At 46.4% G+C, this 15686-nt stretch overlaps 1 protein-coding gene across 1 annotated transcript in view; it reads left to right on the forward strand.

Annotated features, from left to right (window-relative positions):
* The window catches only part of LOC140405414 (sonic hedgehog protein-like), a 275699-nt gene that overhangs the window by 167720 nt on the left and 92293 nt on the right, over nucleotides 1-15686 (forward strand). The window contains exon 2 of the mRNA XM_072493785.1: nucleotides 13521-13782. Coding sequence (XP_072349886.1) covers nucleotides 13521-13782 — 262 coding nt within the window. The remainder of the gene's footprint in view (nucleotides 1-13520; nucleotides 13783-15686) is intronic.

Consider the following 15686-nt stretch of genomic DNA (forward strand, 5'->3'; position numbering starts at 1 on the left):
CCAGAAAGATCTCTGAGAAACATTACACAGGACATTGCACGTTGATCCTGAACTGTATTCAAAGCAGTTTAGTTCCTCACCGCTATTCATAGAATCTTTCTGTGCGCAAAATAGCTTTGCATAATCTCGACCATCAGTCGTTCATTGTATGTGAGGCATTTTGCGACGTTCCTTTGTGATATGATGAAGCGTTTTCCACATGCAAGTTTTCCTCCTTTTTTCTTAGATGCTGACAGGCCTTTCCAGCATGTTCCGTTTTCACTTCAAAAAAGATAAGATAATTAATCTTTATTGCCATAAGTAGGCAACACTGCAATGAAGTTACTGTGAAAATCCCCTCGTCGCCACATTCCGGTGCCTGTTCGGGTACACAGAGGGAGAATTCAGAATTCTCAGCTGGTACGGGAATTGAACCCACGCTGCTGGCCTTGTTCTGCATCACAAACCAGCTGTCTAGCCCACTGAGCTAAACCAGCCCACTTCAGTTGACTCAGTGATTTAGAGCATCTTGTGGTTCATTGCTGACTCGTTCAAATCAACAGGGTCCACAGGTTCCATCCATCATCTGCGCTGACATCACTGATCTTGACTATGACAGAGGCCGTGACATTACAGTTGGCCTCTGTCCCTGAAAGGCACATAACTCCTCCTCGTGATCGAATGGCCATTTGGGACAAGGTACTGGGGAGTGACCAACACCCATGGAACAGTATTCCAATGTGATGCAGTGCCTTCAGGAGGAGAGAGGAAAAAGAACTAGGGGAAAATAGTTCCAGTGAACAGTTCCTGGGCTCGGAAGGGTATGAGCAGGAAATTAGCCAACGTATGCTGCTCCTGATTGCCGGGTGATGACCAATACTTGATAATGCCTGGCCATAAGGACAGGACTGGACTGTCAATGTCAACCATGGTAGAATGATCTACCAGAGCTTACTACGCAACATCAAATATAAAGAATGGAAGCTTGGGGAAGGAACAATGGAACCACCCTCTTCTGAGGAGTGGAACTGAAGTGGGGGGGAAATCATCAAAATAAATGATGACACCTTATTTGCAACATGTCAAACCTTGGACGTTTACAGCACAGAAGGAAGCCATTCAAACCATCACATCTGTGTCAGCTCTTTACTGGATAATTAAAAACTAATTTCACTGCCCCCACTGTCTCCCCATAGCCGCGTACCTTCCTGATCAAATACTTCCCATTTTTCTCTTTAACGATACATTGGTCTCTGTCCAAACCATTGCAGGTTCCAACGAACCTCGAATTACCTTTTTCCTGTTGGATTAACGATGCAGAATTTGGAAGTATTGTAAACCGTGAGGTGTGGAACTTTACACGGACGTAGGCAAGCTGGTGGAGTGGATGGTTAGGTGGCGGACAATGTTCAATGTGGAGAAATGTGAGGTGATATATTTTGGTGGGAAGAACATAGGGAGACAGTGGGCGGGATTCTCTGGTCCCCGAGCGGGTTTCTCAACGGCGTGCTGTTCGCTGGCGGCGGAGAGTGCGCTGCCCCCGGGAAAAAAGCATCCCAACAACCGGAGAATTTCGGACAGTATAAAATAAAGGTGCAATTCTAACTGAGCCGGAGGAGCAGAGGGGCCTGGGTGTGTATCTGAATAGATCATCGATGGTGGCGGGACTGTTCAAGAGAGTGGTTAATAAAGCATACATTATCCTAGGTTTTATTAATTATTATAATTGGAATACAAGAGCAGGGAGATTATGTTGAACTTATAAAAAACACTAGTTAGACTTCAGCTGGAATATTGTGTAGTTCTGTGAGTCACATTTTAGGAAGAATGTGAAGGCATTGGAGAGAATGCAGAAGAAGATTACAAAAGTTATTCCAGGAATGAGAAACTTAGAATCCCTACAGAATAGAAGGAGGCCATTCGGCCCATTGAGTCTGCACCGACCCTCTGAAAGAGAACCCTACTTAGACCCAACTCCCTGACTTATCCCTGTAACTCCAGTTAAGGGGGAATTTAGCATGGCCAATCCACCTAGCCTGCACATCTTTGACTTCAATCATGACTTCCGTCATGAAGATCGATTGGAGAAGCTGGGATTCTTTTTCATGTAGATGAGGTGGCTGAGAGGAGATCTGAAAGAAGTATCCAAAATGATGAGGACCTGGACAGAGTCGACAGGTGGACAGAGTAGACGGCGGGAAACTGTTCCCTCTCGTGAAAGGATCAATGACGAGAGAGCACAGATTTAAAATCATTGACAAAAAAAGTAGGAAAACTGACATGAGGACAAAAAGCATTTTCACCCAGGAAGTGTTTGGGGTCTGGAATGCACTGTCTGGAAGTGTGGTGGAGGCGGGTACCAATCGAGGCATTCAAGAGGGCGTTAGATGATTATTTGAATCGAAACAATGAGCAGGGGTACGGGGAAAAGGCAGGGGAATGGGCACTAAGTCACGATGCTCGTTTGGAGGGCTGGTGCAGACACGATGGGCCGAATGGGCTTCTTCCGTGCCATAACAATCCTGTGCTTCAGTGATCCTCATTCGCCACATAATGATTTTAAATGAATAACCCCTGACTGTTGATTCAGGAACAAATATTTTATGTTCAATGTGGTGAATCTTATGAGACGACACAACCAGATTTGTGATTTAAATGAAGTAATAATTTAAACCAATTCTGATTTGGAAATCAGATTAATGCCAACCAAGTATGCACTCTCTTCAAACTGTAATCTGTTTGTATGAATGAAGGGGTTCATCAATATCTCTCATCATGGGGCGACACAGTAGCGCAGTGGTTAGCACTGCTGCCTCACGGCACTGAGGACCCGGGTTTGATCCTGGCCCTGGATCACTGTCCGTGTGGAGTTTGCACATTCTCCCCGTGTCTGCGTGGGTTTCGCCCCCACAACACAAAGACGTGCAGGGTAGGTGGATTGGCCACGCTAAATTGCTCCTTAATTGGAAAAATAAAATAACTGGGTACTCTAAAATTAAAAAAAAAAATCTCTCATCATAAAAGAAAAGCAATTTGTGTCGGTGAAATTGGAAGGAATGTGTTAAGCAACTTTATGATTAAAAATATTAGCAATTAACACCTCATTTGTAACTAGTTAAGGATAATTGAGCACACTGGACAGATAATTGAGGTTAATTAATTACAAAGCTTGAGGCTACGTGGGGTGAGGTTTTAATCTTAAACCCATGTGTGCAGTAGGGGAGTTCAGGCAATAATAATAATCTTTATTGTCACAAGTAGGCTTACATTAACACTGCAATGAAGTTACTGTGAGAATCCCCTAGTCGCCACATTCCGGCGCCTGTTCGGGTCACAGAGGGAGAATTCAGAATGTCCAATTCACCTAACAGCACATCTTTCGGGACGTGTTACTGTTACAATGCAGTAACATGAAGCAAATGCTCGAAAACAGACTGGAAGGGTAGAATATATGAATGTGCCCATAATCTCTGAAACCGGGGTTCGATATCCCCGTGAAGAGGGTTAGGGAGAAATCAGAGGGTAAAACCATGCGGGGCTGCACTCCTGTCTTTTCAGGATTCAGTATTGATTCAGTAGAGTAAGATGGAAGCATTTTGTCCATCCTGTTGATCGGAAAGTTGAGATGTGGTGTGGAATTGAGAGGAAATAATCTTTAAAAAACCAGATTTCAGTGCGCCCAGCTGAGTTATATGGACCCAGAAGGTTTCTGGATTGAGTCAGTTGAAACGACAGAGAATCTTCAACTGATTACAGTGCCTCAAGGTGGTCATCAGCAGAGATTTCTGCTTCCCGCTCTCGCCCCACTGACTGTGTAGACATCGGGTCTGATATTGCTCCTTTCATGAAAAAAAAAGAAGCTTGTCTTTTCCTAGGCTGCTCAAGAAACCGTGGCAGGGTGCAGCTTCCACGTGCAGCTTCTGAAAGTGCATTTCCGTTTGCCGCAATGAGTAGCTTTGCAGTGCGCAATTTTTGACGAAATGTCTGAACGCCAACAGGGATGATTAAAGTCAATTTTACGACGGAGCTCGACAAGCGCTGGTCAGCTCACACACGGAAAGATGCCAACACATTACTGATGGGAGAGGCCAGCTCTTAAACACGCAAAGGAGGCGCCAAGTGTCGCAATAGTATCACTGCCAAAATGAACGCTTTCTCAACAACCGAGGACCTAGCTGCAGGTCTGGAAGAAGCTGCCGGTTTAAAAGAAAAGCATAAAGGTAAGGCATCAATATTACTGTAAACTAACAGCGCAGAATATATATGGAACTGAAGGAGAGTAGTTAAATGTATAAACTGTGCAGGCTCAGAGAAATGGAAGCAACGAATAATACTTTTGAGAACCAAAAATTGTAGTGTCATGCAAATAGCACGAAACATGCCATGTTGGGGGGTGGGGTAGAGAGAGTATGTATTGCAAGAAGGAATTTCCACAGACCACATTATCCTGACTCAATCCCCACTACTCTTTTGTTTTAAAGGCAACACTGCATTTACCTGAAGGCCATGAAATGGAACAAGTGATGGACCCCAGGCATTCAGGAACTCACTCCATATGAGGAAGCTTTGGTTGATTTATTCGGGAGGGAGAGTTGGGACTGTGGAGATTGGAGGGGAGCGCAGAACTGCTGGTATGTATGACTCATATACTCTGTGATTGCACCATGTGTTCCTCAACATGTCCATAAGCACTAATTCTGCACAAGCGCATAATAGTGCACGCAGTGGCAAAATAGTACGCAACTGGACGTGTGCTGAAGTACTCCTGATGTGCATACAGCTCTGTCCGCAGAACACATGGATAGCCAAATGCACCAGAGGACCACTACAAACATAAGCACTGTTGTCACCCCCAATGTATATGAGCACAAATATACAAACTGCAGGAGGGGTTGACAGTGATACAAACGGCACCGATAGAGAGTGGATAGCAGCGCTTGGGGAGCCAGCTGGTGCAGGGGCTAACATGTCCCTATAGAGTTGCATGGGTTACAGACCCTTAGCGGGCCTGACTTCAAACACACAGCACCTCATGGTGGCCTAACCTGCCTCCTTACACGCTGCATTGGAAGGTGGTTTGGGTTGTGTGGAACTTCCAACACCCAGATAGGTATCGCCATGTTGCATGTAAGTGACATTGTGGAGCACCTGTTGTATAGACTGCAATCCGACATTGGGTAATGGCGCTACCAATGGTGTCGGCAGGAGAGACATCTGAATTCTCCCACTCCTGCCAAGGAGACTTTTGGGGCCCAAACTCCCAAGATGCAGTCGTAGCTGGCTCCCACTTCCAAAGGGAACAGGTCACAGTGACCATAATGAAGGATTCTAAGACTTTCATAGATGCTCAATGTTCTATACTCACAGAGATCAGTGGGCACCATGAAAAGATACATTCCACCAGTGATATTTGTGGAGTAGCACAGGAACAACTGATTGGAACTCATATCGCTGGCAGTTGTGTGCTATTGTGTCATCATGGACATGACCTCTGACAGAAATGAGCTGGCAGTGACTATGGCGAGACCCTTGGTGCTGCTGCAAAGGGATAGTCACAGATACAGTCAGTGAGCTTTCTGTATCCTCTTCAGCACACAGCCACTCACCAACACCCTCAACTATGGGAGCACTTGACAGTAAGGCGCACTGACCACTTGCAGGGGACGTCAATGGCCACGCCAATGGCAAATACACTGTTACTGCACAACTCGAATAAAGTTCCTTCACTTTCAGTACGTCGTGGTCTCATTATTTCATCACGCATAAAAACAAAAGGTGAAAGCGCCAGCCAAAATCGCTGACATTGTGTTATTGGAGGTGTCTTTTGAGGTCATCAATGGTGGTGCATTGCAGGTAGTTATCTGTCCTTCAGGTCTTTGTGGGCTAGATAGCCCAGTCTCTTTGGTCAATGAGCTTGGCCGGGACGGGGTAGATAACTGTCGCGCGCGCTACACTTTATGTCCAACCAAGGGCCACCTTTTGAATTGTGCACCTCCTCTGCACTCTTGACCTACCCTTTTCTTCCTCGATTGTACTAGGTCTGGCACACCTATGGCCTTGGGCAGAAAAATACACTGTTCAACTCTGCCACTGATACTTCCAACTGTTATCCTTTAGGAAGTTGTCTGAAGCCATTTCGAGTGTGAAGTAAGGTATTGCTTTTCAATTCCACCCTGCAGCTGCAGAATGCGCACAAATTCATTCGAAATCTTTAACAAGGCTTTGCCAATCATAAAATGAGGCTCTCTCCCCCCGCCCCCCCCCCCCCCCCCCCCCCCCCGCCCCCCCACACCCCTTTTAATTTTTTTCTGAGCAGGGAGGAACACACATTTGATTCCTCCCGAGCAATACATAATCTCGATTAAAATGTTTCAGTCCACCCAGAGTGACAGAATCAGATTCAGTTCTGTTCCCACAGGTCAAAGTCTGCTGACACTCCCTCTCCAAGCTCACGTGAAGATCATGCACTTGAGCCTGGGAACTGGGAGGTACCTGTCGATCTATCGGCAGAAAAATGAACTTTAGAACGTTTCCCTGTTGGTAAATACACTGCTTGTTGTGGTACTGGGCCGTGCATACCAGGGAAGTCCCGTGCTTTATGCCTAGACTGTGTTGAGTTATTTGAACCACCTTTGCAAGGTTACAATTGATTTCTGCATCCCTGGGCTGGGTAGTAGGTTGTGGGGCAGGATCTCAATCCTGGGTTTTGCTCCCCATCACTATCTGCTCACTCCTGCCGGGGGGACATGCATATGAGCGGGCATTGGGCAAAGAGAGATTGATCTTGGCACGAATGCCAAGTCTGATAACCTGATGACTCTCACTCCGTGTCTAGAATAGTGACTTAAGAATGGCCACTCTGCTGAGGTCTGGGCTCCCCCTCCATACCCCAATAGAAACCATGGCTAAACTTGTCTGGTCCCTCCTGCCGAAGGCAATGGACGTTTGAATGGTTCACCTGTTCTGGGGGATTTCGAGCCCATGCTTTTGTTAGGAGAGGAAAGGAGATGCTGAGAGAATAAGCTCACTGAATGACGAACCTGTAATGAAATATAATGAACAACTGTAATCTATGTGCGGCGGATCAACTTCACATCTCTCCTGTCTGTTTGAACGGAATAAAAAGGCACTTTCTTCAGCCCGGAAGACGTCAGCCTTTGAGGCTTTCTGGTCTTTTTTTTAAAAATTCAGATTTCTAAACAAATTAACAACGTCAGGCACACCTGGCTATCTGCCATTTTAATCCTGTGAATTTTCAGTTCCTTGTTGTACCTTTTGAAACTTGCACACCTGGCTGTGAGTGTGACTAACTTGCACATTCAGTTCAGTTTCATTGTGCGTAGCCTGAAGTGCTTCCAACTGAGGAACTGCGACATTAGGTGGGTCTTATTATAAAATAGAGGCTGCATTGGTGTATGGAATCTAATGATGGATTGTGATTATAACAAAGTAATGCACCTGGTGTATTATCCACCGGTCATTGAGATCTAGTAGACAACAATCCTTATTTGGGGAGGAGTATTCCTCAATGAAACTTGGTTTTGAAATAAAACACAAGAAAAGCAGTTCCTAATATTTTCTATTTGGCAGGTTTCTTTTCCAGACAGTGCATTTGGAGTTGTAGAATTTTCACCTGCCAGTTCAGGCCCGGATTTCATTTTGTGCATTTGCCTTTTTCCAACGTGATTTAACTGGCAGCACTCTTGTGGGGTGGCACAGTGGTTGGCACTGCCGCCTCACAGCGCCACGGTCCCAGGTTCGATTCCCGGCTTGTGATATACATAAATGATCTGGACGAAGGTATAGGTGGTCTGATTAACAAGTTTGCAGATGACACTAAGATTGGTGGAGTAGCAGATAGTGATGGGGACTGCCAGAGAATACAACAGAATATAGATAGATTGGAGAGTTGGGCGGAGAAATGGCAGATGGAGTTCAATCCGGGCAAATGCGAGGTGATGCATTTTGGAAGATCCAATTCAAGAGCAAACTATACGCTAAATGAAAAAGCCCTGGGGAAAATTGATGTACAGAGAGATCTGGGTGTTCAGGTCCATTGTACCCTGAAGGTGGCTGCGCAGGTCGATAGAGTGGTCAAGAAGGCATACGGCATGCTTTCCTTCATCGGAAGGGGTATTGAGCATAAGAGTTGGCAGGTCATGTTACAGTTGTATAAGACTTTGGTTCGGCCACATTTGGAATACTGCATACAGTTCTGGTCGCCACATTACCAAAATTATGTGGATGCTTTGGAGAAGGTGCAGAGGAGGTTCACCAGGATGTTGCCTGGTATGGAGGGCGCTAGCTATGAAGAGAGGTTGAGTAGATTAGGATTATTTTCATTAGAAAGACGGAGGTTGAGGGGGGACCTCATTGAGGTCTACAAAATCATGCGAGGTATGGACAGGGTGGATAGCAAGAAGCTTTTCCGCAGATTGGGGGACTCAATTCCTAGGGGTCACGAGTTCAAGGTGAGAGGGGAAAGGTTTAAGGGAGATATGCGTGGAAAGTTCTTTACGCAGAGGGTGGTGGGTGCCTGGAACGCATTGCCGGCGGAGGTGGTAGAGGCGGGCACGATAGTGTCATTTAAGAGGTATCTAGACAGATACATGAATGGGCAGGGAGCAGAGGGATACAGATCCTTAGAAAATAGGCGACAGTTTTAGATAGAGGATCTGGATCGGCGCAGGCTTGGAGGGCCGAAGGGCCTGTTCCTGTGCTGTAATTCTTCTTTGTTCTTTCTTTTGTTCTCCCCGTGTGTGCGTGGATTTCCTCCGGGTGCTCCGGTTTCCTCCCACAGTCCAAAGACGAGAAGGTTAGGTGGATTGGCCGTGATAAAATTGCCCCTTAGCATCCAAAGGTTAGATGGGGTTAAGGGTGGGCGGCATGTGGTGCAGTGGATAGCACTGGGACTGCGGCGCTGAGGACCTGGGTTCGAATCCTGACCCCGGGTCACTGTCCGTGTGGAGTTTGCACATTCTCCCCGTGTATGCGTGGGGTTCACCCCCACAACCCAAAGATGTGCAGGTTAGGTGGATTGGCCACGCTAAATTGCCCCTTAATTGGAAAAAAATAATTGGGTACTCTAAAATCTATTTCAAAAAAGAAGAAAAAAAAGATGGGGTTAAGGGGCTGGGGTGTGGGTCTAGGTAGGGGCTCTTTCGGATGTTTGGTGCAGATTCAATGGGCTAAATTGCCTCCGTCTGCACTGTCGAGATTCTTTGATCCTTGTGTGTTCAGACCTTACCAGAACCTTTGAGCATTTGATCCGATTCTGGGAGAGCATCAAGGGGGTGCTGAACTGTTTGACCGACCACCGTTTGGATGAAATATTAAAAGGAAGACTTTGCTTCCCCGTTTAGAAACCCTGAAAAGCAAGTAATTCTCCTCTTAGAAAAGCAAAATTCTGAAGAAGGGTCAGAAGGACTCAATGTTAATTCTGTTTCTCTCTTCACAGATGCTGCCAGGTCTGCTGAGTTTATCCAGCATTTTCTGTTTTTTAATTCTCCTCATATCCAGGCCAGCATTCACTCCTCAATCAAAACTGGGCAAATATTAAGTGGAGGGAAATGGAATTATGGTTCATGTGGCGGGGGTACTGGGATAGGCAAGATGGCCTTTCCCGTGTCTTGAAATATATGCTTCTGTATGTACTACCAAACGGCCATTCTGTACGTGGTGTAATATTGTACTGAAAGCTTGTTGGGCTTCTGATGGGAGTGTTTTCGTCTCCCTTGGTGATTTGGTTAGCCTGGTCAAGCTCTGCAGATGGGAAGATTATGGCTTCAATTCTAGCCCGTACTACATTCACCAACTTTTGCAGGGGCAGCAGTTCATGTGCAGAAATTGACCTCCGTATCTTCCAGCTGAAGAGGTCAAGAGAAAATTCTGTTCCTGTGGCTCTTGCTGTAAGGTGCGCTAAGTGAATATGGGACAGATACAGGACTGGATATGGCGTTGATTAAACCCCCCTGTGAACCCCTGATACACTATCAATTACGACGAGACGAGAGTAGAATGTAATCGAGGCTTTATTACACAGAGATGTGTGGCCTCCTACAGCAGCTGACAAAATGGCTGCTGTACGGAGAACACACATATTTATACTCCGCCTACTGGGCGGAGCCAGCAGGCAGGGATCTACCCTCGTACCTGTAGTACAGGGGCCTTACCGTAAAACCCATATATATACAGTATAATACATCAGTGGTGGCTACCACAACCCCTACCTCTATCAATTGTCAGTTAAATAGTCTTAGCTCAGGTGGCTGGACAGCTGGTTTGTGATGCAGAGCGAGGTCAATAGCACGGGTTCAATTCCCGTACCGGCTGAGGTTATTCATGAAGGTCCCACCTTCTCAACCTTGCCCCTCGCCTGAGGTGTGGTGACCCTCAGGTTAAACCACCACCAGTCAGCTCCCCCTCTCAAAGGGGAAAGCAGCCTATGGTCATCTGGGACTGTGGCGACTTTATTCACTTTTAGATAGCCTTCCAGGGCTCCCTCGTTAGGCTCTACTGTGGGTATGGTATTAATGGCGAGCCAGTGCTTGTGGAATTCACAACCTGATGCGAGTTGGCAGCTTTAAGGGAGAAAACTGGGAGAGGAATAAAACTAAAGCTGAGGGAAGTGTTCTGGTAACATCTAGTTGGTCGTTTTCTTGGCTGTTGGGGATGTGATGTGGTGTCTCACTCTCCAAATTGCTGAACGTGGGTGGGCACTTATGGCCTGCTCAGAATTCTTCCCCACTTAACAAACTCCAATTGCTGAGGATAGGAGATTGAAGGGAATCAGAACTGCGATCCTGGTATAATGTGTTGAATCACTAATGTGCTGTAATGCTGCAAGGTGCTGACATGGCACCTTCGGTCCAAAATATTCGGAAGGAAAAAATATAACCCGAACTTTTTAATCGTCTGTTTAAACATTTAAAGGCTTCCTGATGCAGATCAGTGTTGGAAGGTGGGCTTCGGGTGGACAATGAGAGCCTTTTTCCTCGGATGCTAGCACGAGGGGACATAGCTTTAAATTGAGGGGAGATAGATATAGGACAGATGTCAGAGGTAGGTACTTTACTCAGAGAGTAGTAAGGGCGTGGAATGCCCTGCCTGCAACAGTAGTGGACTCGCCAACACTAAGGGTATTCAAATGGTCATTGGATAGACATATGGACGACAAGGGAATAGTGTCGATGGGCTTTAGAGTGGTTTCACAGGTCGGCGCAACATCGAGGGCCGAAGGGCCTGTACTGCGCTGTAATGTTCTATGTTCTATGATCACATCTATACATATTCAAAATGTTGGACTACCTGAGCACAGATTTCATATTGTCGTCAAAATCCTGCTTTACTGCCTCAGTATAGTCGAGCAATTGTATTTTCCCCATTCCCATCCCCACCCTATCTCATCATTTCCTTTTAAGACTGTGACATTTGGGATGATGGTAACGGTTCCAATTGGATCTTTCACAGAGAGAGGGAGATAGTTCTTGAATCCTTTACTAAGAATCATCATTCTAACCCAGCCATCCTGATGGTAAAATACTTTTCGGTTAACTGTCTGATGTTTAGTGAATGGGAGATGGACTCGAAGTAAAATGGGTCATTTTGAGGACGTTCTGATCTGAAGGGCTCGACCTGATTGTGTGATTCAGAATGGGCACTTGATAATCTGGCTGTGTTGTATGTGGCAATGCCTACTTTCAGGCTATCACATGGGGCATGGCGTACAAAGTATTAATTAGGCCCGTACAGTCTTGTTGTCTTCCACGTGACATCTTTTCTCCTTCTTCCGATATTTTTACATCTTTCTTCCCTTCCCATTTCTTTCTTCAAAGGCAAATATTCATTCTGGGATATGGTTCCACAGTTGCTGATTAAGCCCATCCAAGTAGCCATGGCAACTGGCCATGTCTGGGCTGAGACGGTGAGTGTTGCAGTCGAGGGCAGCACTGCTGCCCAAATAGGGGAGGCAGTAGTGTAGTGGTATTATCACTGGGCCAGTAACCCAGAGACCCAGAGTAATGCTCTGGGAATTCAGGTTCGAATCCCACCAGGGCAGAGGGTGAAGTTTGAATTCAATAAAAATCTGGAATTACAAGTTTAATGATGACCATGAAACCATTGTCGATTGTTGTAAAAACCCATCTGGTTCACTCAAGTCCTTTAGGGAAGGAAATCTGTTGTCCTTATCTGTTCTGGCCTACATGTGACTCCAGACCCACAGCAATGTGATTGGCTCTTCAGGGATGGGCAATGAATGTTGGCCCATAGCAAATTTTAAAAATCTGCCTTCACCCAACTCCCCGCGCACCCCTCCCCCCACAGCTGACTTTACAAAAGAGACCAATTACAGTGCTTCCACTGTCATTAGCTGAGATTAGCTAACTCTGAACAATGAATTTACAGCAACAACTTTTATAGTGCCTTTCATTGCAATAAAATGGCCCAAGGCCCTTCACAGTGGTTAGCACTGCTGCCTCACAGCGCCAGGGACCCGGGTTCAATTCCGGCCTTGGGTCACTGTCTGTGCGGAGTCTGCACGTTCTCCCCGTGTGTGCGTGGGTTTCCTCCGGGTGCCCCGGTTTCCTCCCACAGTCCAAAGATGTGCAGATTAGGTGGATTGACCATGCTAAATTGTCCTTTAGTGTCCAAAGAGTTTAGATGGGGTTATGGGGATAGGGCGAGAGAGTGGGCTGAGGTAAGATGCTCTTTCAGAGGGGCCGCTTTCAAGGGTCGCTGCAGGCTCGGTGGACAGAATGGCCTCCTTCTGCACTGAAGGGATTTTATGGTTCTAAAAAAATAAGTCATTCCAAAATAAAGCATGACGGTGAGCCATAGAAGGAAATATTAGGTCAGATGACCAAGGGTTTAATCAAAGTGGTCAGTTTTAAGGAGTGTTTCAAAGAAGAGAGATTTAGGGAGGGAATTCGAGAGCCTCGGGCCTGGGTAGCTAAAGACAAGGCCGCCAATGCTGGAACAATTCAATTTGGGGATTCTCAAGAGGCCAGAAATATGAGCGCAGAGACCACCGAGATTGTGGGGCTGGGGGAGATTCGAAATATGGAAGGGCTATATCATGGCGGGATTTGAAAACAAAGGTGAGAATTTTAAAATCAAAGCCCTGCTTAACCAAGAGGCAACGTAGAGCAGCCAGCATGGGGCTGATGGGTAAACGAGACTTGGTGTGAGATAGGACACAGGCCATGGAGTTGTGAATGGCCTCAAGTTTAAGGAGGGTGTAAGATGGGAGGTCATCCAGGAGTGCATTGGAATAGTCAAGTGACAAAGGCACAGATCAGGGCGTCAGCAGCAAAAGAGGTGAGGTAGGGGTGCTGTGAAGGTGTGGGTACAGACATTTCAAACTAGCAAAACAATTGGGGACCAGATATTGCAAAGTGACATCTCAATCAACGACCAGTTGCTTTGTCTGTGTTTGGGTACTGAATAACTCAACTGTCTGAGCTAAACCAGTCCACGACTACCACTTTATTTTGCAATCCACGCAGATAATAACAAGTATACTTCTCTCTGTTGAATTTCAGCGCTGTAAGGATAAAGTGAACTCACTTGCTATCTCTGTGATGAACCAGTGGCCAGGGGTGAAGCTCCGAGTGACTGAGGGCTGGGACGAAGATGGACATCATTCAAAGGAGTCCTTGCATTACGAGGGTCGGGCAGTAGACATCACCACATCTGACAGGGATCGCACAAAATATGGCATGCTGGCTCGCTTAGCAGTGGAGGCAGGATTTGACTGGGTTTATTATGAGTCAAAAGCTCACATTCACTGTTCAGTGAAATCAGGTAAGAGTTAGAATTTTCTCTGGTCTGACAAAAGCAATAAGATATCTAAGTTTGTGGAGTCAAATCCACAGCGAGAACCAATATTTTGTTGAAGGATAATTAAGCCTTTGGGTAGCCCAGTCCTACAAGGTTACCTGAATGGTCAAATAACAGCCCAGATCTTCGCACACGGGAGAATTGGCATGTAGGTAAGGTGCCAGAGGCTGTTGGTATATCTCGGGAGGAGACGATTGGCAAACTTGAGCCTGCCCTATAGACCTTTTGCTGCAATATTATTGCTGCATCCAAGCGCCAGATCTCTATCGTGATATAACATGGATTTGCTCCCAAGGTTCTCGCATAGTGATCTCCCAATCTGAACCTCGTGTGTGCCTGGGCTTCCTCTGGATGCTCCGGTTTCCTCCCACAGTCCAAAGATGTGCAGGTTAGGTGGATTGGCCCTTAGTATCCAGGGATGTGCAGGTGAGGTTACGAGGGTAGGGCGGTGTTGGGCAGGTGAGTGGACCTAGGTAGAGTGTTTGGAGGGTGGGTGCAGACTCGGCGGGTGAAATGGTTTCCTTCTGCAGCGTAGGGATTCTATGACTCCGCATGCTCCCTCTCCAGCGACATTCGGCTGTAAATGTAGCTGCGGTAGAGCGGCGGGCGGGCAGTTGGGTTGGACGACCCCCTTGGTCCTCCGCTGGGGTAAGTTGTCCAACTATTTTGATTGAAGCAATTAAACTAATTGAAATAAACTGAAGGACAAAGTAACAGGAGCAGCCTCTTAAAGGAATACTGCCTTAAACCAAAACAAAGAGTAAATTAAACTTAAAACATCAAACCAAAATGTGATTAAAGGGGTTGATAAAGCACCCCAGACCCTGCGGTGCCCACTGCGCACGGAAGGCTTCGATAGTGCCCGTGAACACCGCATGCTCCCTCTCCAGTTGGGTTCGTGATAAACGTCAGCTCTGGCTCACTCAGTTGGTAAGACTCCACCTCGGGAGGTGTGGTTGAGGCTCAAATTCCACTCCAGAGATTTGAGCAGATAATCTAGGCTGATAATTCAGTACTGAGGGGGAGCCGCACTCTCTGAGGTGCCATCTTTTAAGTGAGTTGTTAAACTGAGGCCCAGTCTTCTGTGAGTTGGATGTAAAACGTCCCATAGCACGATTCTGAACAGCAGATGAGTTCTCCTCAGTGTCAATGTTTGTCCCGAAGCCAATATCAGGAAAGCTGAATCTCTGGTCATATACATCATTGTGTTTGTGGGACCTTACTGTGTACAAATTGGCTGCTGCTCCTCCCAGTATGACACTTTTAAAACCACTGAATTGGCTGCAAAGTGCTTCAGGATCTTCTATGGTCATGAAAGGTGCTAAATAAATGTATGTTTCTTTAAAATTGGCAATCTTGTTCAGGATAGTTGGAATGGGAAATGGGGGAAAAATTCACGTTGCAATAGGGAGCTGCTGTTCTGAGGGTCGGGGACATTCCGGCCTGTTCGGGTACACAGAGGGAGAATTCAGAATGTCCAATTCACCTAACAAGCACGTCTTTCGGGACTTGTGGGAGGAAACCGGAGCACCCGGAGGAAACCCACGCAGACACGGGGAGAACGTTCAGACTCCGCACAGTGACCCAAGCCGGGACTCGAACCCGGGACCCTGGAGCTGTGAAGCAACGGTGCTAACCCCTGTGCAACCGTGCCGCCCTAACTTTTTTTATGTTGACAACATTTTCAGAACCCCCACCTGCAGGTCCCTTGGTTACTGACACACTTCAAATAAACTTCATTTCTCAATTTTCATTTCAGAGCGAAAAATATCTTTCTGCGACAAACTAAAATCAGCTTATCGCAGTTTGCTTTTCTTAATTAGTGTTTTGCCTCATCACCTTTTGTCTTCCAAAGCAATGATTCCAAA

The sequence above is a fragment of the Scyliorhinus torazame genome, chromosome X (genome assembly GCF_047496885.1).
Source record: "Scyliorhinus torazame isolate Kashiwa2021f chromosome X, sScyTor2.1, whole genome shotgun sequence".
NCBI lineage: Eukaryota > Metazoa > Chordata > Chondrichthyes > Carcharhiniformes > Scyliorhinidae > Scyliorhinus > Scyliorhinus torazame.